Below are 25,340 nucleotides of genomic sequence, written 5' to 3'. Positions count from 1 at the left end.
CATTCATTCAACAAATACTTACTGAGCCTCTGACAGTAAGGTGTGGTTCTAAATTCTGACATATAGAAATATATAGAACAAACAAAACCTCTGCCTTCATGGAACTTATATTCCAATATGGAGAGACAGAAGATACAATAACATGAATGGGTTAATACAGTATATGATATGGAAAGTGCTATGAGAAAAATAAAGCACAGATAAGAATAAAAAGAATTGCTTAGATAAGACTTACTAAAAATAGTAGTATTTGAGGAAACACTGGAAGGTGCAGGAGGAGCAAGCTATAAGATATCCAGGGAAGAGTGTAAGACTGTCACAGGCATGGTTTGTTTCCTTCTCCTAATGTCATCCATGCTATTCCTTCTGTTCCACAAATTTTAAATGAAACCACATGAAAATTGTTTTTCTCTGCTTAACTTATTTCATTCAGCATAATCTCCTCCAGTTCCATCCATGGTATGCAAAAGTTGGGCTTTCATCTTTTTTGAAGGCTGAGTAATATTCCGTTGTGTATATGGACCACATCTTCTTTATCCATTTGCCTGTTGAAGGGGGTATCTTGACTCTTTCCACAGTTTAGCTATTGTGGACGTTGCTGCTATTGGGGCACCTATGGCCCTTCTTTTTACATCTGTGTCTTTGGGGTAAATACCCAGCAGTGCAATTGCTGGGTCTTCAGATAGTTCTATTTTTAATTTTTTTTAAGAATCTCCACACTGTTTTCCAATGTGGCTGCACCAGCTTGCATTCTCACTAACAGTGTAATAGAGTTCCCCTTTCCCGATATCCTTTCCAACATATGTTGTTTCTTGCCTTGTCAATTTTGGCCATTCTAACTGGCTAAACTGGTAAGGTCTCAACAAACCATGAAAGACTATGGACTATGGGAAACAAACTGAAGGTTTCAGGCGGGGGAGATGGGCTAGCCCAGACTTGGGTATTAAGGAGGGCATGCATTGCATGGAGCACTGGATGTTACATGCAAACAACGAATCATAGAACACATGGAACACATGGAACATCAAAAATTAATGATGTAATGTATGGTGAATAACATAATAAAATAAAGAAAAAAATGCAAAAGCAAAAGCAAAAAAAAAAAAAAAAAAGAGTGTCACAGGTAGTGGGACCAGGAAGAAGGCTAGTGTGAGTCTAGAAGATGTGGAGGCTTGTAAGAGGTGAGACCAAGGTAAGCGGGGTTCTGATCATAGGTCCTTATAGTCCATTGTAAAGACATTGGCTTTTTCTCACAGTGGATCAGAAGCTACTAAAACCTTATGAACAAGGGAGGAATTTGATCTCAGGTTAAGCAGGACCATTCTGGCAGTTGTATTAAGGATACACTTAATGGGGGAAGGGAAAGTAGTGGAAGACTTGTTAGGAGTTAGTTTTAGTTAGGAGTTTAGTGTAATAAACCAAGCAAGAAATGATGTAGTTTGGATTGGAATGGCAAAATATAGTCAATATTTTGACTATATTAAGAAGGCAGAGAAAACAGCATTTGCAGAAGACTGGATGTGAGTGTGAGAGAAAAGTCAAAGAAGATGTAAAGATTTTTGCCTTAAGCACCATGAAGGGCAGAGCTGCCATTAACTAAGATGGGGTGAACATGGTTGGAGCAGTTATTAATCATCCAAATATGTTGAAAAACTATTGGATACAGGAGTCTCTAATTGAGGAGAGAGGACTGGGCTGAGACATAAATTTGGGAATCATCAACGTAAATGCTATTTAATGGCAAGAAATTGGATTAAATCACCGAAGAAGTGAGTGCAAGTGGATAGGAGAAGTGGTTCAAGGACAGAGTCCTGGAGAGCCCATTAATTATTTCTGTGGCTCTTATAAAAAGATTCTTACTTTATCTGTATATTCAAGATTTGGCCTATGTATAAAATAAGATAGTGAAGATAAGGATTTTTCAATAGTGACTCATCAAGGCAAGTGAGTTTTGTAATTATTTATGACACCCTAAAAGAATCCCTTTCTTCTTTCTGCTCCCTCTCTCTTTTCTGTAACACTTATTGAGCACTGACAGGTTAAAGGAATACAACTTCCCTGACAAGTTTGAGGGATAAAAAGAAAGTAAGATATAACCCATACCTTAGAGATACCTGAAGAAAATACAAGAAACCAACAAATCAACTGTGCAATATATTTCAATAACTGCTTTGATCGAAGTTATGCACAGGGTCTTTCAGGAATACAATGGATGTGCATTATCTGGGAACAGTGAGCTGAATTTAAAAGTAGCACAATAGGAATTAGCCAAGAGGAGAAAAAGTTCAGTAATAAAGCCTTAGTGAGGCAAAGAGAAAGGAAAAAACATAGTAGATTGAAGAAACTGAAAATATATCCTTATCACTGATAAAAGGTAAGGACATTTCAAACTAAGAAGTTCATCATCTTTTGTTTTGTAATATATTTTGTAATAAGCAAAAATTATTTCAGAATTTTTATCAGTTTTGCATTTAAGAAAAATGACTCTGGCAGAAATGTGGAAGATATACTGGCTGGGGTGGTAGAGACCTGGAAATAGTGACGGCAATTAGGAGATAAGACAAAGAATCCACTTGAGAGATACTGAGGGCCTAAAGTGAGCTGATAGCTTTGGGAATAGTCATGTCCTATCTTTTCTGGAACTCAGGTCTTTTAACCAAGTTCAAAAATAGCTATCTGCTACTTTTTTAAGACTCATTACAAGATCATTTCATTTATGATAGGGTTTGGAACTTTATGGGACTTTTAAGGAATAATGCATTATTTTATATGCTGACAAAGCCAAACAGAATAAAAGTAATATCACACAACTAATTTTATAATCCATTATTATTATTATTGAGATCCATTATTAATGACCGATTCTCCTAATTTCCAGATTAACACTCTTCCCTAGCAAGGCTTATATAAATGCTAAACATTTATCTGGAAAGAAAAAATTGAAGCCTAGGAAAGAAACAATGCTACTGACTTTAGGCTGATACTATAATTTATTGCAGCTCATCAGAAATCACAAGGCTACTGCTGTGACATTTTCGTGTTTTATATGTCTTTATTTTGTAAAATATTTAGAATATCAATGAAAAAATATATATAAGAAATAATCGAGTATTTCATTAATCTACTCCTTAAAGAGAGATACTTTTTCAGCTCACTGACTTGTCTGTGTAAATGCCAGGAGAGACAAAGGCAACATTAGGGACATTAGGATACCATCATGCTTAGTCAAAACTGCATCTTCTGGCAACTGACTTTAAAATACTATACCCAGGACACTTGGAGCATAATGAAAGCTGGAATTTCAGTGCCTAGACTTCATAGATACCTTGAAATGTAAAGGTTGGCAGACTTTTAATCAATTTGGCTTACAATTACTTATTCATCCTTTAAGTGATACAAGCAAAACACTTCACAAAAATTAGTAAAGGAAGAGAAATTGAAGTCCTCAGCAGTAATTATAATTTTTAATAATCTTTAATCAATGTAGGTAGATTCCATCACGTATATCAAACATTTCTTTATTATTTTCCCTAAATTGTCATCCTTAGCATTAATGTTAAAAATGTTAATATTAAAAAGCTAGAGAGAAAATAGCTACCCAAATCTTATCCTTTAAGTTTAATAATATAAAGGCTATCTATATTGCATTTTTAGTCCTATAATATTTACAAATTTTATTTTAGAGATTTTCTTATTCAGAGAATAAAACACTTGAAAGTGAGGAAATTAGGTTTGGATGGAAAAATATACAGAACATTCTGCCTGAACTTATCAAACCCAGTGATTCAAATGTAAGTGGGATTGTAAAATCAAAAGAGATGAAATATAAATCATGTAAGATCAATGTTTGTTATCCAGAGAAGCAACACAATTGTGAGTTTTTTGTTATATCCCAGACATAAAATAAATTTCTAAAACACTGTAACAGTTAAAAGGAAGAAGCATATTGCCCTCTCCCCCCACTCCATCTTTTGTCCAAACTAAGGCGTTGGGGGGAGGTGCGGAGAAATAGCTTAGAAATCCCTGGGGAATTAAGACTGACCTAAATCACAAATATATACCAAAATCTCCAAAAATAAAATCATGTGGACATATAAGATTACAATCTTAACATAAAAGGTAGGATAAAACTTAATTGGTGGTTTTAGAGAAAAGCATTATACCAACCTAAAAGTTACACAGGTACTAATGTATAAAAAATATAGCTCAGCTAGAGTATTTTATAAACTATAAATCTGTATTTAAATCTATCAAAAGAGATTGCATTGCTGGGGAACTTCGCAATTTGGCTTATGTGTTCTATGATGAGATTATTAAGCACTTCTGTCCAAAATAAAACCATGATAATGTTATTATTTCCTAACTGTATTTTCTCTATATACAGTGTGTCCTCACTATAGAACAGTACCAGTGAATCGTTATCATTTTCAGCGCTTTGCAATCATAAAAACGAATTTGTTAGGGCCACTCAGTGTAATCAGACATTTATGAAAATCTGCACAGGTGATGACTGGAAGAAATGGAGGAAAAAGCATCAGTACTTTCCAGGTATGTTAATAAGACTATTTATACAATATTTCATAATACATTGTGAGAAAATAATACTGAAAGAAAAGTTTTATTTTAGGTAAGTCTAAATGTTTCTAAAATTGAGGTTGTAATTTAACTAAAGAAAATATTATAAATCTCACAACTGAAATTCATAAATGCTCCATCCCAAGTGGGGAGAAACACCCTATGTGGAACACAAGTTAACATAACTCAAATTACATCAGTTGTTTTAGGAAGCTATTTTCAAATTTGCTGTATAGAATGAGTATAAAGAATACATTGTTAGCATGCTTAGAATAAAACCAATAAACTGTTGGTTAACAAAAGTAAAATCCTAGGTGATCTCCATTGGGATTGAGCATTATTATCAGGAAGCATGATTTAGTTACAGAGAAATGAGCAACTAAGACTGTAGCTATTTTTCAACTAAAGGTAAAAATGAAAAATATATTATTGGTAGGTAGAGTAAGACCCATGATAATTCTGTGTTTGAAACTGGTAGTCATCAGGACTTTGTTTCTGAGTCCTGTCATCTTGGATCCTATTTTCAAGGAATTCAATCTGATGTTAAAAGACATGTCATAACTTGGATTTCAGATTTTAGTGCTTCAGAAATATGTTTATATACTTCATAATGTAATTATAGCTACCTTAAGACAGATAAGGCAAATGGTAGCAATATATTGGAAGTATAATTGAAAAATGCAGTTGTCCAGAAGCACTTGTGGGGATGATGCCTCTGAAAAGCTGCTCAAAGCTCTAGAGTTTGAAGTTAAATTTTTGATGTTGTCACTCTCAATCTATTGAATGGCTGACAGACAATCAAACCCGTCTGGCTGGCTGGCAGCTCATTTTGCTGGCAGGTGGCAAACAATTAGACACACCAATTTGTGCCTCCTGATGACATTAAAGCATGAAACTAAGTTGTATGCAGGGCCTAGTGATTTGTGTGAAAGCATTTCAAAAATAATACTCTTTGCCGTGGCAACTCATTTCAGACTGCCACCTCCCATTATGGCTTTGAGCAGTGAAGACGACAGACTTGAGTTACGTGCAGTGCAAGGCCGCTTCTGTTCAATCCGTCATCAGCGCCCCCTGAGACCTCAATCCCCTCCTTTCATCAATATCACCTCATCATTTACATTTGATAGTACTTGAGCTACTGCATATATTAACTACACTAGAGACCCTTTTCCTAAAAAGAACTGAAGTATGCTTTGTGTGCCTCGATTTCATTTCTACTTACGCAATTTAGAATAATGATCCCACTCCCACTGCACTTTGCACAAATGCTACAAGGAACAAATGGAAAGTTCTATTTTTTTTAAAGCAATATTCACAAAAGTGTAATAAATTTTGAGTAGCGAGAATATTAGCACTTTTGTTGTTTTAATGAAAAAATTGTTCTAAGAATAATTCAAATTAAAACAAAAAATGTTGAACTTAATTTTTATTTCACTGGATTCTCTTATGCAAATCAGAATAATTCTCTGTATTTATTTGTTTTGTATTCTAACAAAATTTAAATATGTAATTTAAAAGTAAGTGGAACACAAAATTTTTATGATCCTAACTTAAATTACTATAACATTTTTATAAATATATACAATTACAGATACTTACATACACATGTTTACATACACTTATAAAGACACATGCTCATATATCCAGGAGACATAAACCGAATACGTGAAATAGAGGACATCAATCTGAGATGACATAAGCAACATCCAAGAAACTCTATGAATGAATATCCAAGTATAATATTAACACAAACTGTTAGAAAAAATATTTTCCTATATTTTAACCCTCCTTTTTTCAGTTTTTTAAAATTCTGAGACTTAACACATTTTAACTTGTGTGACAATTTTTTGCAAACATTTCATCTCCATTTACCACTCTCTAAGTTCAATGTAGAGAACACTGTTTTTATCCATCTTTATATCAACATGATGACTGATGCTATTTATATTTTCACAATAAAATTTTCAAGAAGTATCTGTAGGACAGGTATTAAAATCTTTAAAGGTAAAAGTTTAATTAATATTTATATATAAAAAAGATAATCTGCCTAACTGAAAATGCCTTTACTGCCATACCTCTAACCCTTAATACTAAAAAATGTACAAAGCAGTATGGCTATCTTGGAAAAGTAAAACAGAATAGCTAGTACATTTTGATTATGCGTTTATTTTTGACACTCCAGTTTAAGAACCATTTGATTTTCTAACTTGAATTTTTCTCTCTAAAAAACAATTGTTTACCAATCATCTTACACACACATATAAATTTTGGGTGGGGAAAGTGGTTTTAACTTCAATCACAATTTAATTCAGATGGTAAACACATTCCTTAGTTTACATGTTAATATGTAAATATTAGTCCCAGTATCAATATTAAGTACTATTGTTAGTAATTATGACTAACCTCAAATAATGTTTCTAATGCTGTATAAGCTTTTTAAATAGTAGGATAAATTACATGAACAAATTCTTAGGTTCTAAAATGTTTTATCCTGCTTCTGTGGACTATCATTTTTATGGCATATATAATGGAACAGAATAAAGTCTGGTGGTCCTCAACTTAAAACCCTTGTATGATTTAACATTTGAGTGCAGATATATGAGCCACCTTATAGTTTAGAAACCTAAAATGCCTTTCAACAATATTTACTTTCAAACACAAGCCTCAAAATATGGCTTTTACATTGATTTTGAAAATTCCACACATATATTCAGATGATAATGCACATTTTCAAATTTTTTCCATCCTTGGATTTAAAACTCGAATTTGAATTTTATTACTTAAGGAAGCTTCTTTGGTCTCCAGCAGTTATTACAGTTTTTAGTATTATGATATAGGAACTTTAGAGCCAGATTAGACCAGAGAGATAGGACCTATCCCTCTCCCATTTTATCCATGAAACAATTAAATCCAAAAAGATAAAAGTACTTCCTCAAGGTAGTGTAGTCACTGATGATGGACTATAATCAGAATCTGCATTTCCCTATTCTGAATTTAACATGCTGTCTTGCATACCATATTGAAACTTCTTTTTTGAGATGTATTATTTAAGTGCTTTACTATGAGATCAATCTGGTTTTTATATTGATATAAATTGATATATATTGATATAAATTGATATTTGATATTCTTGTATTTTAGCATTTTAGTAATTTTGTATTTTAGTAATACTTATATTACTAAATATAAGGTTTTTGAGCTCCTTCTAATATTTTTAAAAATAAACTCTAGTTTTCCTTCTGTGTTTAGAGCACTATGAATAATAAGTTTGGTACCCACCTGTCAAAGGAATGAAACTGCATAGGAAGAATAGCTTGCGCTTCTCTCTTCAATGCTGGGTCTGGGTATGGAATAGGTTCAGGTCCACATTCTGCAATTTCAACTGGGGCAGCCACAAGACTTTTCAGGATCTCCTTGACATTGATGCCTTTGGTTTGACTAATGCTAGATATGGATGGTGCAGGTTTCAACAGTTCACTGGGGTTCTCAGTTAAGCTTTCCTGTGATTTTTTCACTTCAGATGACAAAGTGGATAACAGTTCACTCATGGCATCAGGGCCTGTGCCCGTCTCCAATTCTGCCCCATTCAGGATGCTAGCCACTTGCTCCTCTCCAATTCCTGAATCTGTATGTGGAATGGAACTTTCTAGCTGAATATCTTCACCGGGTGTTGGTGTTTCTTTTTCCTTTATAGTGTCTGGAAATGTAGCAGGAGTTTCTGTAATAAAAGAAACTGGTTTAAACAAAAAGCTTCACAAGTGAAAATTCAGTATTATTAATAAAATATCCTCACATATTGGAATAAAGAAAATAAGACCTGTGGGAAACAAAGAAAAATCTGCTAAGTGGATGTGCATAACAACACAACTGGGTTGAAACATATCATCCATGTACATCTGCCATTTTGTTCGGGAAGCCTCAACAGAACCTATTTCTTTTAAAAGCCACGTGGCATTTCAAAACTGATGTCTTTAAAAGTGTGGAGAAATAGTACTCACAACAATTTCTTATAACAGCTTACAAATAATTATTATATGAAGTTCCCCTTTATCCTTTGTCGAGTTACCAAACATGTAAGAGAAATTATTATACTTCTCTAATATTACCTTAAAAATATAAAGTCGTTTTATACCTTTTTTGGTATTTCAATAACCATTAATATAATATATAATTAAAATACTAGTTAAAATATTATTTTAATTAGTTAAAATATTAGTTAATATATTAACTAATAATATATTAGTTAATATATATATTAACTAGTTTAAAACTAGTTAAAAATATTATTTTAAAATCACATTATATTACACCTAAAATTCTGAAGTGTTAATAGCAAAAAGCATGCCAAATGATTATTTCAAAAGAATAAACACTTTAATAAGAAAATAATGTTCCTCAAGAATTTAGCTTATATGTGCCTTTTTTTTAAAGATTTTATTTATTTATTTGACAGAAAGAGAGAGATCATAAGTAGGCAGAGGGTCAGGCAGAGAGAGAGGAGGAAGCAGGCTCCCTGTTGAGCAGAGAGCCCAATGCGGGGCTCAATCTCAGGACCCTGAGATCATGACCTGAGCCGAAGGCAGCAGCTTAATCCACTGAGCCACCCAGGCGCCTCTATATGTGCCTTTAAGAAAACTTATTTTGGAATACTCATTCTTTGTGAATAAATATAAATTTCAATTTGTGAAAACTGAAGCAGATAAAATATATACAGATATGAAATACACATACATTATCAATTAAAACAGAAAAACATCTTTAAAATGTTATATGCCTATCATTCTCATTATACAAACATTAATACAATGAAGTTCCCTATATAATAAAATGTTATCAAATTCTAAATCATGACCTTGAAAATTGATGTAATCTAGGTATAATAGAGATAACAGCTCTTAATAAAGTGATGTGGAAGAAGAAAATAAGATACTATAGGTAAATTACTTGCAGGTCCAATATGAAGTAGATACGTAGTCAGTGTTAGGTACTTGATTTACTCTGATTTATATTTAAGTTTATCCTTTGTAAAACAAGAAGCGCAGAGGAAGTTATTTCTAAGATCTCTTCAGAATGAACATCTGTAAGTTCTATAAAACTGCCCTTAGATTTTTGTTACTTTGGCTGGTTGTTTCTTTCTTTTGAAATGTTTTTAGGACAGGAAATCAGAAGACTGCCCAACAGGAAATAGGCTATTTTGATTTCAGCAAAACATCTCATAAAACCTTTGGTGAAGTCTCTAATAAAAACACAGAGAAATGTTGTTTTGGTAATACTATTTTTTGGGTGGGATCATAATTTTTTCAAAGTTTTATACACACTGCCTTCGGCTCAGGTCATGATCTCGGGGTCCTGGGATCGAGTCCCGCATCGGGCTCTCTGCTCAGCAGGGAGCCTGCTTCCTCCTCCTTCTCTCTCTACCTGCCTCTCTGCCTACTTGTCATCTCTCTCTGTCAAATAAATAAATAAAATCTTTAAAAAAAAAAAGTTTTATACACACATGCTAAAGGATTAAACATAATGTGGAGGGAATTTCTTTAGCAACAGGGCTTGATTCTTAGACTCTATGACAGTTTTGTTGATTTCTTAAATGTAGAGTAATGTCATGACATCCAAATTTACTTAGTATGTGAATTTATTAATTTTTCCAGATTTCAGAATAATTCTGTCAAGTTCCAAAAGAAAGTTTTCTTTCAATTCTCCTTTCCTTTTGATTCAAACTGTATTAGATACATACATTACTTTAAAAAAAAAACATTTTCATATTATTCAACTTAATATACAGTATCCATTTAAATTGGCTAAAAATATACATCTCTCACAACTAAGTGTTTTATTGTCATTTTCCTTAAATAGTTTTATTTGTTTGCTCAAGGATGTTAGACTTGACAGGAAAGATTAATCAGTAGAACAAGACAATAATATTCAAACACCAGATGACCAACATGAAAAACAGGCAGACATATTAGAAACCTAATTGCTCCAAGACTAAAAATTAAGATAACTGCATGAAAGTTTTGAGAAGATATATAATTTTAATAATACTCCTGGCAAAGCACTGGAGAAGGAAAAGGTAAGAGGTAAGGTAAGAGTTTCAGATTTTTTATAAAACCTTGTGACAGAAAATTAAGACTTTGAATAATAGCATTTGGGATAAAAAAGAAGGAAAAGAATGAAGATGTTCCTGGAATATCTAGCTTAAGAAAAACAATGGAGACATACCACTAAGTGAGGAAGAAAGCAAAAGATAAGAAACTTTGTTCAGAAATATTAGTTGGGGGGGCAGTGCCTGGTTGGTTCAGTCAGTTGAGTATCAAATTCTTGGTTTTGGTTTGGGTCATGATTCAGGGTTTTGAGATCAAGCCCCGAGCAGGGCTCCATGCTCAGTGAGGAGTCTGCTTGAGATTCTCCCCTTCTCCTTCCCTCCCTCTCTCTCGTTCTGTCCTCCTGCTTACTCACTCTAAAATAAATAAATCTAAAAAAAAAAAAAAGAAGAAGAAAAGAAAAGAAAATTTAAAAAAAAATTATTTATATATTTGAGAGAGAGAAAGCATACATGTGTATGTGAGAATGGGGGTGGGGCAGAGGGAGAGAATCTCAAGCAGATTCCCCACTGAGCATGGAGCTCTACATGGGGCTTGATCTCATAACCCTGAGATCAATACCTGAGCTGAAACCAAGAGACTGATACTCAACCAACTGAGCCATTCAGGTGCTCCTGTTCAGAAATACAATGAGTTAAATTTTGAAATTAATTGAGTGCAGAATCTCTGAAATATTTATAGCTGTTGAGTCAAAAGAAATACAGCCATGTATTTTGGGATTATTCAAATTGAGATGATAATTGATACTTCAAAAGTTGATGAAGTAAGTTGGGAATAAAGAATGAGAACAATTGCTAAGGCAGTTACTGCCCCTATTGGAGGTATTACTGAATTTAATGCACGTTTGCATTTATATATTATATATTTGGGGAGAAAAATCAGTTGTGGTAGAAAATCAGTAGAAAATTAAATAGAAATTAAATACCTTCTACAACAATAGGACAGAAAATGTAAATGCAGAAACAAAATAAGAACTCTAACAAGAAATCACAGTGGCATGGTTTTACCAGCATGGGCTAAATTTTCTTTCAGAATTTAATTCTCAAAAGGCATATAGTCAAATCTAGCACCTAGTCTGAACTTGGCTGATTTACAGATTTGGCCTAGAGTTTCACTTTATCCTAATGTGACATTTCAGTGTCTTTATTTATGGCATGTTTTACATTAAGAACTACACAAAAATATAAATAGTATAGGAACCTGAAATATAAGAATTTTGCTAAAAACAGAATATCTAAAATAAAATCCTTGATTTAGTGTCCACAAGGTACGATATAATAAGATTTTCCCATCAACTACATACTTTTTTGATTTTCCATTCAATGAACTCTCAGGGAACAATGACAATCTATAACTCACTACTAGATACCTGAAACTCCAATATAAATGTTGACCTCTTAATTATAAAATGCAATTAAGTTTATTAAAATTGAATATTGGAATATTTTCAAATGACTCATTAAAATATTTACACAGTAATATAATTCTAATTTTATGTTTACTGAGGCTGGTAAATCAATGATTTCAAAATGAAGCAGTTTTTGATATTTTAATAAGAATTCTATTCAAATCAAAAAACTCTGCAAAGCATAGTTTATGATCATATTATGTAGAAATAAAAATACACACCACTGGAAAATTTTATAATGGTAATTGCAAATAAAAAAGAGATCAGTAGTTCAAAAGCCTACCTTAACTTCCCATCATGCATTAATATTTTTTACAGAGCATGCTCACAGTTGATAGCATCAATTTCAGTTTGAATAACTTATATTGCATTTCCAGACTGCTTCTCTGGGATAGTAAAGTACTCTGAGGATTTAACCCAAGTGACTTCAATAGGATGTTAAGCATGAACAAGAAAGTACAAATGATTGCAGCTGTGCCAGTTATATCAATGACAATGGATTTGTAATTTTTCGATCATTCTTCATCAGTTTCTACAGCAAGAGGCACGTTAGTACACAAAGCAGAAACATGACTGGTCTGAGTGATCTTAACCTTATAAGAAACATGGAGCTGGATGCCAGATGTCTCTTTTTCTTACTGATTTTCATTGAACCTAATGAATACATCTAATATATTTTAGGAAACATATAGGGTTAACTGCAGCAGATGATATGATTTCTGTATGGGAGCTCATTTATCACAATATTTTTTGAAAAATCTTGTTTTACAGTGATGTATAAAGGGTTTCAATGTCTTACCTATTAAATTATTCAAATTGTTATTTTCCAAACTACTTAAGAAATGACATTAAAGGAACATACAGCTCCTTTTTGTATATCACTAAAAATCTTATTTGCTCAAGTAGTAATACTAAGCAAATTAAATCACCTTAGAGTAATTTAAAATATAAAAAACTATATGTAACTTGTATTTTTTTATATTAAATCCCAAAATGCCAAGTTACACAAAAATTAACCTGAATTCCAAGAAAGAAAAAGCTGCCATATATAAGATTTAAAATTGTTATTATTCATTTTACACAACAAAGACTGCAAAAGCACTGAGTAGTTTTTATTTATATATGACTTAATTTTGTTTGTTACATTAAAAGTATAAGAATACAACTTCAGGAATTCGGTATTTTCAATGAATATACCCATAACAGACAAAATTATAATTCAGGAGAAACAATTAGGAGCCAAAAGGTATTTCTAATTAGTTCTTATTATAATGTATAGATCTGTTTGAGTTTATCTTAGTTGGAATACATGCTTTTTGGATGTGCATACTAATGATTTTCATCAAATTTGGAAAGTTTTCAGGCCACTTTTTCTTCAAAAATTCCTTCTTCCCATTTCTGCCTCTTGTCTTCTCTTAGGCTCCCATTATTTGTATGTTGGTTCACTTGATGGTGTCTCACAAGTCCCTGAGTCTCTCCCCTTTTCTCATTCCACTTTTCTTCATTCTTCTCTTCATTCTGTTCTTCAGAGTAAGATAACAGCAACTGACCTGTCTTCAAGTATATTGATTCCTTCTTGTGCCAACTCAAATATTCTGTTGAACCCCTCTAATGAATTCTTATTTATTGTAATTTTCAACTCCAGATTGCTATTGAATTCTTTTCTATATTTCTTTACTGATACTCTTTGGTGAGACATCACCCCCATATTTTTAATTCTTTAGAAAACTGTTCCTTTAATTACTTGAGCATTTCTACAACAGCTGGTTTAAAATATTTATCTAGTCAGTCCAAGATCAGGGCTTCCTCAGGGGCAGTTTCTAAGGACTGTTTTATCCCCCTGTGAACTGGCCATCCTTTCCTCTTTCTTTACAAGTGTCAGAAAATTTTTGTTGAAAAATTTTAAATATAATGTGGAGATCTTGGAAATCAGACCCTTCCCACAGGGCTCATTGTTGTTCTGCTTATTTATTGACTTCTCCAAAAAAATTCTATAAAATTCTACCATAAAATTTTATAGAATTTTGTTTGATATTTCTTGATATTCCCATAATACCTGCAGCCACAGAAGTTTCTGTTCAGTTAGCTTAATGATCAGCTAATGACTAGATAGAGACTGCTTTACTTATCTTGCACAAACAAAATCTTCCACTCTTTGCCAGAGGCTTTGGATGTGCAGTAGGGCATGCTTTCAATACTCTCCCTCAGCCTTCATTTCTTGCTTGAACAGAGCCTTCAAGGTTATCCAGAGATGAGTGACTGGGGCTTTCTCAGGTCTTTCCTGGACCTGAATACAGCCTAGAGTATGGACATCTCATTCTCAGATTTTCCTTTAGGCTTTTGGTAAGGTTCCTACTTAGCCCAACTGGTACTGCCACCTTGGGCAGTTCCAATATTTTTTTAAAAAGATGCTGCTGATTATTTCAAAAAATATCCAGGACTTTTCTCATCAGGCAAGCTCTGATCAGGTTAAATAATGACAAGCTCTGTGAACGAAGCTTTACCAGGGAGTTTCCAGACAGGTCAGATACAGTGCTCAGTGGACTTGCTGAAAACTTTCTGACCTCCTTCCAGTGCTGCTATGCTGCTGGTTTTCACAGCTACCACAGTTTTCTGGATATGGATTTTCAAGGACACCATAGAGCTGAGGAGAACTGGATACTAACAGAGCAAGCTAAATCACAAAAAGCCTGCTATTCTCATAAAGATTTCTGTAGTTTTTCTTATATTAGCACTCTCTGGATTGTTGCAAGCCTTTGGTTACTTTCCAGTGAATGGGAAAAGTGATTTTGACAATTTTTGCTAGTGTTCTCATTGTTTTTTGGAGGAGCAGTTCTTTGGCGGTCCTTACTGCATTCTTTCAGAAGTCCTACCTCTAAGGGATGTTTACAATCCCAATTTGTACATTTTGAGTAGAGTATCAATTATCAAATATTCATACATATAAATTTTGCCTTCCCTTTGACCTAGCTTGATGTAGTATTCTTTATGACTTCTCTTCTTAAAAAACAAAAACAAAAACAAAACAAATCAAAACACTACTTTCCTATTAAAATACATCATGTATTTCTGTAGTATTATGGAGGCAATCATTAACACTAATAATAAAATGCCAACATATATGCCTAAAAGTTGCCTTCAGTTGCAGAATCTATATGCTGCTTACAAGAGACTAGCTTTAGATGTAAAAACATGCAGAGAACAGAAGTGTCATTCTATTCGACCTTTCTTAACAGTATTGTTTGCTTTGATAAATGGCCATTTGGTCTCAGAACTTCAGACATAGCCAGGCACTATCTTTGAAAACTTGGTATACCCTATGCCCCACATCCAATCTATTACCAGATACTTTCACTTTTACCTCCAAGGTATGTCTAATTTATCTTCCTCTTCAACCTCCACTGCCACCACACCTTTGTGCTAAGCAATAGCATCACTTACCTAGAGAGCAACAGCCTCCAATTGGTTTATACAGATTCCCTCATTGCCCTCTTTAATCTATTCCCTCATTATACCCACAACGCTCTTGTAAAATTGTAAGCAGATTATGATATTTACAGTAGACAAAATAGTGAACACTCCCCTTAAAGATGTCCATGCCCTAACTCTCATAACCTATGACTGTCACCTTATACAGCAAGAAGGACATTAAATGGAAGGGCTTTGCAAAGGGAAGACCATCCTGGATTATCCAGGTGGGCTCAATCTAATCTGACAAGTCCACAGAGGAAGAAAACCCTTCCTCGCTGTGCTCAGAGGAGGATGTCACTACAGAAAAACAGTCTAAAAGATACATTGTTCCAGGTTTTAAGGATGGAGGGAGAAGCAAGAAAGCCAGGGGTCAAGGATTATGGGTGGTCTCTAGAAGCTAAAAGGTGAAGAAAATGGATTCTTCTCAAGAGCCTCCAGAGAGGCATGCAGTGTTGTTGAAGCCTTGATTTTAGCCTGGCCAAATCCGTATTAGACTTAAAATGAAGATTTTATTTATTTGTCAGAGAAACAGAGCACAAGCAGGGAGAGCAGCAGGAAGAGGGAGAAGCAGGCTCCCCACTGAGCAAGAAACCTGATAGGGGACTCGATTCCAGGACCCTGGGATCATGATCTGAGCCTTAAGGCAGATACTTGACTGACCGAGCCACCCAGATGTCCCTGAACTCATCTTTTTGTTGCTGGTTTAAATGTCTCTTCTGCGAAAAGTCATCCCAACCCACAAATTAAATTAGGTTTCTTATTTTGTAGATTCTTACAACAGTAGGTAATTTTATTCGTAGAATGCAGCAACTTGCAATTATATGTTTAAGTGTGTGGTTTCTATAAATGTATCTACCTTGCAAGAATATTAATTTCATAAAGACATGGACTCTTTGTTCACTATTATATATTCCCAGCAACTAGGATGTAACAGGAAACCATTCATTTATTCAACAAATATATAATAAAGGAATCATAAAGAAAGAAAGAGTAAATTAGAGATGGAAGAAAAGGAAGAAAGAGGAGGGAGAGGCTTTTGTTGGTACATATATTAATACCAAAACCAGACACTTATTTCAAAAAGTTGATGTAAAACTAAGAAATATTTGCTAGGAATACCTGTGCATGATTTTTACCTATAAATAAATACAATATATATTATGCAAACATCAGTACCAATAAAAGCTCTATAAATATTATGATGATAGTGTTTTAGAGTACTTATAAATTATAATGCATCCATATAATGGATTACAATGGATACATTAAAAATGATTTCAAAAGCAAGAGAAAATAAATTTGTAATATTGAAAAAGTCTGCAGTTGATATGAATGTAATAATTTACTTAATAAATATTAACTTTATTTCTAAACATACAATAAAAACTTAATGGTAAAAATATTTCTATACAAATTATTGGCATAACCTTAATTGTTTCCTTAAGATAACAATTCTAAATGTAAAATTACTAGCGTAAGGGTTATAAATATTTTTATGCTATGTAAAGAGCACATCTTTGCATTCTAACCCTTCAGAATTTTGTCCAAATTACAAATTATATATATATATATATATATATATATATATTTGAAGTTTTATTTCACACACACACACACACACACACACACACACACACACGGAGGGGAGGAAGATGGGCAGACAGAATCTCCAGCAGGGTAGTCTAATGTGGAGCTCTACCTCACGACCTTGATATGATGACCTGAGCCAGAATCAAGAGTTGGATGTTTAACTGACTGAGCCACACAGGATCAAGGTATATTCTTCCTTCAATATAAATTTGGTTATTAGATTTAAATATATTTTCCTCATCTGTACTGTACAATGATTTTCTTTTCTTAACTGTTTTGATGCTTTCTACATGTTTCCCTTAGCGTGATACATTCTTTTAATTGATCTTTAAGAGCTTTCTCTTCATTAAGGCTATTAACTTTCATCACATACATATAAAAGTTCTCTTGTTAGCATTTGTTTTAAATTTGGTTGATATTTTCAGACATGGAGGTATATAAAACTTTCATTTAGTCATATCTTCTACTTTAAACTTTAGTTTTTGATGTTACAATTTAAAATACCTTTTTATACAAATATTAACTTTAATTGTCTTGAATTACGGTCAGTTTCATTTTTACCTTTTTTTTTTAAGATTTTATTTATTTATTTGTCAGAGACAGAGGGAGAGAGAGAGTCATTTTTACCTTTAAATTTAATGCACGTGAAGTAGATCTGGCATAATAGATAAGGATATAAATTAACTTTTTCAAATGGTTGCCCACTTGGTAAACTAGATACCATTTGCCAAATGATACTTCCATTTGACTAGAAAAGTTGCATTTATAATATACTATATAACATATACAGTACTATATACTAATATATAGGATACTATATGTAATATACTAATTCATACAAATTCCAGCTTATTTATAGACCAATCATGCCATACACCTCTTCTTTTAACAGTACTATATTATTTTAACTATTTTATTTACAGTGTTAATTCTTTTCCCTAATAATGAATTGTTAGATGAAAACCAACATACTCATTTTATTTTAAAGATTTTATTTATTTATTTGACAGAGAGAAAGATCACAAGTAGGCAGAGAGGCAGGCAGAGAGAGGGGGAAGCAGGCTCCCCGCCAAGCAGAGAGCCAGACATGGGACTCGATCCCAGGACCCTGAGACCATGACCCGAGCCGAAGGCAGCGGCTTAACCCACTGAGCCACCCAGGCGCCCCAACCAACATACTTATTTTTAAGTTCACCTAAATATTAACTTTATTCTTATTAAACCTAAATTGAAATGATTAATAGAAAGCTTCTACAGCTTCTAGACTAAGTTATCAATAAAAGTTTCTTGTCCCTATTTTTAAAATGTTTGATAATACATTTTATGGCTATCATAAAATACATTTAATTTTTAAAAAACTGGTTAGCTTTCTCACTGGCTTACTCATCTACTAACAAATATTTGATATATTAAGTTCTGAGCACCATGCTAGGTCTCAGGGACTATGCTCTTGAAGTACACATTCAATAAGCAACTAAACAAATACATAAATTGTGTCAGTGCAAAAAGGAAATGAAGATGTAGTGGTAGAGAACATGCTGGTCATGTGGAGGAAGCTACTCAGCTACAGAAATCAGGGAAGACCTCTGTGAGGTGGGCGCCTTCAGGGAGACACCTGAAGGATGAAAATGCATCAGTTGTGCAAAAAATAGGGAAGAAAGCAAACTAAAAACCAGAAACAAAATACAAAGATCAAGAGGCAGGACAGTCCTTGTAATTATTAAGGAATGGAGAAGTCTATGTGATATTTTTACTCTAAATGCTACCAAAAAATTAAAAAAAAAACACTAATATCACTTACATTTTAAAACAAATTTTAGCAAAATTGCAATAAATCAAATAAAGATCAGTAAAAAAAGAGGTAACTACTTTGGAAGCAATTGTATAATCCAGGTAAATTAGAACTAAAGTAGTATGCCACTGTGAGACATTTTAATTTTGTTCTCTAAATTATAAGAAGCCTTTAGAAATTTTTAGAAAGAAACACTGCTTTATTATATTTGTTATATTGTATATTATAAAATATTTATAAGAATGTATAATATTAAATATAAAGTATGTTTCATTATTTTATTATATACATTAGTGTTACTTTTTACTGTCATCAGTTACAGACTAAATGACTAAAGAAAAGAAATCCAAAGAAGAAACTATGGCAATGCTCCAAAAAGAGATGAGACTTTGAACTGAGGAACTATCAAAGATTTAAATAAAGAGAGAGAGAGAAAGAGAGAGAGGCCCGAGAGCTAGTTAAGAACTTTCTAAAAAGCTCAATATGAGCTGAAAGGAGAAAGTAAAATGTGAAGGAGTTGAAGAGTAGTCCAAATCAGTGCTTCTCAAACTATCTGCGAAAATTCACCTTTTTAAAAATCCATCACTGACTGACATTCTGAAAATGAATTTAAAATAATTTTAAAAATTAAGTACACAAAACAAAAGCCCAAATGTTTTTATTTGACTCTCTAGAAAAAAATAAATTTCAATTTGATCAGAACAAAGATAACATTGGGAAAAGAAAATAATTATAAAACTGTTCATCATGCTGTTCACTGAAAGTGTGTGTATAGGTGACCAATATATAAAAATGTTATTATACTTGTGACTTTTTCCCATCACAAATCATAAACAAACAAAGTTTTAAGCAGAAGAGTGATTCTCTAAAATAGACTCCTATATAAATGTTTTATACAAACACTGGGAATATAAATATTTAAGGCTGATAATGTGACAGTGAGAGCTTTTTGCTTGTTAACTTATCTAATCCAAGTTGAACTGGCAATAATGCCACTCATGGGAATAACATATAGCAAGCTGTTTTTGTTTTATTTTAATATCGTGCAGAGTAGAGGAAACAGTGTCACAGAGGTATGTTCATGGAATGAAAACTCAGAAAGCTCAGAATATTTATTTTAAGCTTTTATCCAAAATGAAAATAGAAATGCTGTGTCTTCAAAATTTTCCTCAATGCTCATCAATGCCCAATTCCAGTAACTTATCTTGTACTGTTATAATCAAATACAAATTATATTTCAATGAAAGCAATGAATTGCAGTTTCGTGAATCTCTTACGTATGAATTTTCTTCTGGTGGAAAACTAAACACAAAACATTCTATCAAATACAAAAAATGTCAGGAGATAAGTTTTCAAGGATGATCAAAATCAAAATCATCCTTACAGATCAAGATAATTTCTTGATAATTATATTAAATAATAATTTTTAAGTAATAAAAAGTCATAGAAATTGTACACGTCTAAGATTCTAACTTTTTGTCCTTTGAGCTTTTCTGCTACTAAAAACACATGTTGCAATCATTCCCCATTTATAACTACTGAATTCATTAAAAATATTTTACAGGTCTGACCAAGAAGCCAGTTCTACTAGTCTTTAAAGAACGAAATCAAACTGGATTCTTACTCTGTAAGAGTAAACACCGAGAGCTGACTCTTGTTTCAATATCATCAACAAGATTTTTTGCCTTTCAATACCCATCATACCATAGAACACCGTACCAGTTATTTATAATCAGCTTCCACATTACTACACAGGAAAGAAAATAGCAAATTCACCACAACAGTCTTAAAGTAATTCAAAATTTTATTATGCCAGTAAGAACACTGTGCAGTTGAGCTAATGTGGTTTTCACAAGATTTCCTTGATAAAGAAAGAAGTACATTGATATTCTGATACAGGCTCTTTAACCTGGGTAACTATTCTAGAATCTTTTCCAGGCACTACAGCTAAGTCTTTGGAACACCTCTACACACACACACAAAACCCTCCAGATTTTTTTTTTTTTTTAAGATTTTATTCATTCATTCGACAGAGAGAGATTACAAGTAGGCAGAGAGGCAGGCAGAGAGAGAGGAGGAAGCAGGCTCCCTGCTGAGCAGAGAGCCCGATGCGGGACTCGATCCCAGGACCCTGAGATCATGACCCGAGCCAAAGGCAGCGGCCTAACCCACTGAGCCACCCACGCGCCCCAACCCTCCAGATTTTTAATCTAATCTAATTTAATCTAATTCTTCTTAATTCATAGCTAGATGTTTGTAAGCAATAAAGCTGAAAAGAATTTTTCCTTTATTTCATCATGATGTTCAAGTGTTGCACATTTATTGAAAAAAAAAAAATCTGTGCCTTCACCAAGATGTAACAAAAAATAGTTCACTGCTTTATGTGTTCTATAAATTGGTCTTCCATATCATTAGCCAATATATAGAAAACACTGAGCTAGGGTATCATCCGGAGTGCAGGGTCCTCTTTAAACTCATTCAAGTTACTGGAGGAATTCCGTTCTTCGTTGCTGTGGGCTAAGTCCCCCCACTTACTTGCTGACTGCCAGCCACGCAGCGCTCTCACGCTCCTACAAGGTGATTTTAGGTCTCCGAACTGCAGTCACCTTCATCTCAGCAACAAAGGACTTACTTCAAGTCAAATCACTTTCACACTCTCAGTCTCTCTGACTTCCTTTTCCGTAACCAGTACGAGAAAACGCTCTGCCTTTATGGTCTCATGTTATTAGGTCATGGATATGGACAATCAGTTTCTCTTAAAACTTTAAACTTTCTAAACTTAAAACTTTCTAAAGCAACTGTGCCATGCAATACAACATAGTCACAGGAGTAAGATATCCCCAGGAATCATGCAGGGTGTGTACACGGGAAAATCTTGGGTGGGATGGCACAGGGAGAGCAGAATTCGGCCTACTACAATCCTCTGTTTTGCAGAGAATAATCCTATGTCAACCTTACCCAGAGACATCATATCAGCTATTTTATTTTTTATCTCTATAAACTCCAACTGATTCTTTTAAAAAAAAAAAATTCCTTTTTTTCCCCTCATTACATTCACTATTTCTTTTAAACTGAAAAACATTTTAAACATACTTATAATAGCTATTTTAATGTTCTTATCTGGCAAGTCTGCCATCTCTGTCATTTCTGAATCTGTTTCTATTGAATTATTTTTTCCCCTTGCTTATATATCACATTTTCCTGATTCTTCTCATGTTTAATAATTTTTTTTATTAGTGCTTAACATTGAATTTTATGTTGTTTGTTGAAAAACTTTAGTCCTTTAAAGAGAGGTAGAACTTTGCTCTGACAGAAAGTAAAGTAACTTAGAGATCAATTTAATATTTTCAAGGCTTGTTTTTAAGTTTTTTTTTCTTGTGAGTCTACAGCAGCCTTCCTTTCAGGGCTATTTTAGTCCCACTACTAAGGTGTGACTCTTCTGCAATCTCTAGTGAATGCCACCACTGTGAATATTCTTAAAAATATAATTAAATATCCTTAATTTGCAGATGATACTTAAAGAAATGTAAAGAAATACAAATATAAAAACTGTATTTTGCTTTCAAGAGCCAAATGTAAATACAACATATCATATCTCCATGAAACCTGAAGTGAATACTTGTTTATAAACAATTACATTATGGATATTTATTGTAGAACAATTAATGAAATACAAATACCCAAACAGGTCAGGAGATGAGGTCAATATTACCTTTGTAAAATGAGTGGGCAAAGCTCTGCTCAGGAATTAACTTGGCAAGGAATCCATGGTTCAAACTTGGATGAGGGATAGATGGTATGACCACAACTGTAGAGAAAATCATGGAATCAAATTTGAGCCAGCATGTAACAACCTGCAACATGGTCCACTGGAGATCCATGACAACTCTGTATTATTGCAACATGCAAACAGTACTAGCAATAAAGACTGCATCTCTGGGGAAAGGAAAGAGGCTATGTATTAAGAGAAAGGAGAAATCAGACACTTGTTAAGTAGAGTAATTTTAGCAACATACGGGAAGACATACACATACAAAATCAGAACTGGAAGGCTGACTACAGTATTGCTTGTTTTATACATATAAAGCTGATACGAATGCATTAAAAATGAAGCAAAAGTTGATTAACATAATAGAGCCTTAGTGTTTTAAGTGGTGTTTTAAGACATAAACTGGAATGGTAGGATAATGTTTAATTTGAAGAATAAAGTTAAAAGTATACTACGATGAAGTAACACCATGTTTATGTGTTCAAAGTAAATACTGCATGCAACAATAAAGTATTATAGTTAAAACATAATCCATACTTCCACAAAAGCAAGGTAAAGGAGATATGATATGCTCAGGGAAAACAAGATGCAGAGATTTGACCACTAATTTCTACTCTCTTTTTAAAATATCCATTTTACTTATATATCATATGCATTTATTTAGGAAAGGCAATTTCAGCTACAAATTTGTCCAGTGGCATATGAAATTACCACTCGGTTACCAAGGATACATTGCAAACAACCAAGAAACAATCTTGATATAAACACATGGCAGGAAATGCAACTGATAGAAGGCACCCTGTGATATTAAAATACTAGCTACCAGAAAACGTATTTATTATTTTCAAGCAGAGTAGGCAAAGCTGATAATGCAAGAACTCCCACAACATGAACACCTTCTCTAAATAAGAATGATAATATGATCCAAGATGGTTCATTGTTGTCTTTAAGTCTTTGATTTTATTTAAAGGAACTTTGGTATAAAGTTTAGAATGTATGTTGGCTTATTATGAATCTCTGACAGAATATTTAGATATTTAAATAACTATAAACAGCAAAAGAAATACAGAGAACGAGAGAGAGAGAGAATAAGCCAGCAAGAAAGAAGCTATCTTTAAACTTGGCGGTAACAATTTATATTTTGGCTTATTCTGGGTCTTGAACTACTGTATAAGAATCTCCTACTTTCATGTTCATAATAGTTAAAAAGTAGTATATTTAAAATGTATCAGTTATTTGCATCTTAAATAATAAATGATTTGTATTAACATATGGAAAACACTAAAACCCAAACAGCACTGACAAAATGAGAATATAGCAAATATCGTGGAAATTCACACATTTTTGTGGAATTAAAGAGTATTAAATTGGCATTTACATACCACCTACTTATAAATACTTAAGATGATCATCAGTAGGACTAGTTTAAAACTGGGTGTAAAAATAAAACAAAAAGGAGATGAATGATGATAAAAATTCAAATAACTAAGAAAAAAATAGTACCTGTACTTGTTGGCGAATTTATTTCTTGTCTGATGTTTCTACCTTGTTGGCTTCCAGTTCTTGCAGTCTCTCGCTGGGGTTCTAATATGTCACGGTACTTGGAAACCATCAGAACCGAAATGAAGTAAACAACAGCTAGAGCTAAGAACTGTGCCTGCTTGCTATCATCCTGTGTAAAATAAAAAGGCAGTTCTGACATTCAAATTTTTAAAGTTATCAGTGTACAAGAAACTACTATTTCATTTTCTTTATGGAGGCAAAACATGACATTTAACTTTTACTAAAACTTTTAAGTATACATTGTTATTTAATTAGTATCTTATAGGTATAAATATAAAATTCCAGAAATATATCATGAGTCACAGATTGAAATTTAATTTCAAAAAATGAGAATGTTAAAATTTTGCTGAATATGCCACAAAATTTTATTCTTTGTTCTTGTCACCATCACTGTCTGTTATGTCCATAACAATAGAGTAGGTTTTTTTTTTTTTTTAAAAGATTTATTTATTTATTTATTTTGACAGACAGAGATCACAAGTAGGCAGAGAGGCAGGCAGAGAGAGAAGGAGGGGAAGCAGGCTCCCCGCGGAGCAGAGAGCCCAACGCGGGGCTCGTTCCCAGGACCCCGGGATCATGACCTGAGCCAAAGGCAGAGGCTTTAACCCACTGAGCCACCCAGGCGCCCCACAATAGAGTAGGTATTTTTATAAAATATACAGAAAGCAGAAGGCTGAAAGAATAATATCTGGATAAAAATCAATAGCTCCAAATGTTATAATTTTAAAAATGAATAGAATAAAATTATAATTGAGATACATGTACAATTCTAACATATTACTACCTTAAATACTGTACAAGTACAAAATAGGGGAAACAAACAATGGGGGAACAGAAAACTTTATACAAGCTCAACAGGAGCTGGAAGTGTGATATGGCAGCTTAAGAAATGCTAATCCAACTTCTGACTACTTAAATGGATAAAAATAAGTGACAGGCCCACACTGGGAAAATGACCTCTAAAACACTGCCAATATTTGAGACTTTGAACGTCAAAAGCTCATGACAAAATGGGAGTTTTTCCAGTGCAACAAATTGGTAAAATGTATGAAAACAATTGGTGAAGTTAGG

At 33.2% G+C, this 25,340-nt stretch overlaps 1 protein-coding gene across 9 annotated transcripts in view; it reads right to left on the bottom strand.

The window, feature by feature from the left end:
- The window catches only part of NBEA (neurobeachin), a 667,980-nt gene that overhangs the window by 406,210 nt on the left and 236,430 nt on the right, over positions 1–25,340 (bottom strand). For 7 of the 9 annotated variants that reach the window (XM_044249587.1, XM_044249579.1, XM_044249580.1 and 4 more), the window contains 3 exons: positions 24,210–24,378; positions 22,650–22,745; positions 7,855–8,293 (listed from right to left, as the gene is read on the bottom strand). In XM_044249587.1, coding sequence (XP_044105522.1) covers positions 7,855–8,293; positions 22,650–22,745; positions 24,210–24,378 — 704 coding nt within the window. The remainder of the gene's footprint in view (positions 1–7,854; positions 8,294–22,649; positions 22,746–24,209; positions 24,379–25,340) is intronic. The other 2 variants (XM_044249581.1, XM_044249584.1) reach the window with 1 other exon arrangement.

This window comes from Neovison vison, chromosome 5, assembly GCF_020171115.1.
Source record: "Neovison vison isolate M4711 chromosome 5, ASM_NN_V1, whole genome shotgun sequence".
Classification (NCBI taxonomy): Eukaryota; Metazoa; Chordata; class Mammalia; order Carnivora; family Mustelidae; genus Neogale; species Neogale vison.
Note: the sequence above shows the minus strand (reverse complement) of the source record. Positions and strands in the feature narration are given on the sequence as shown.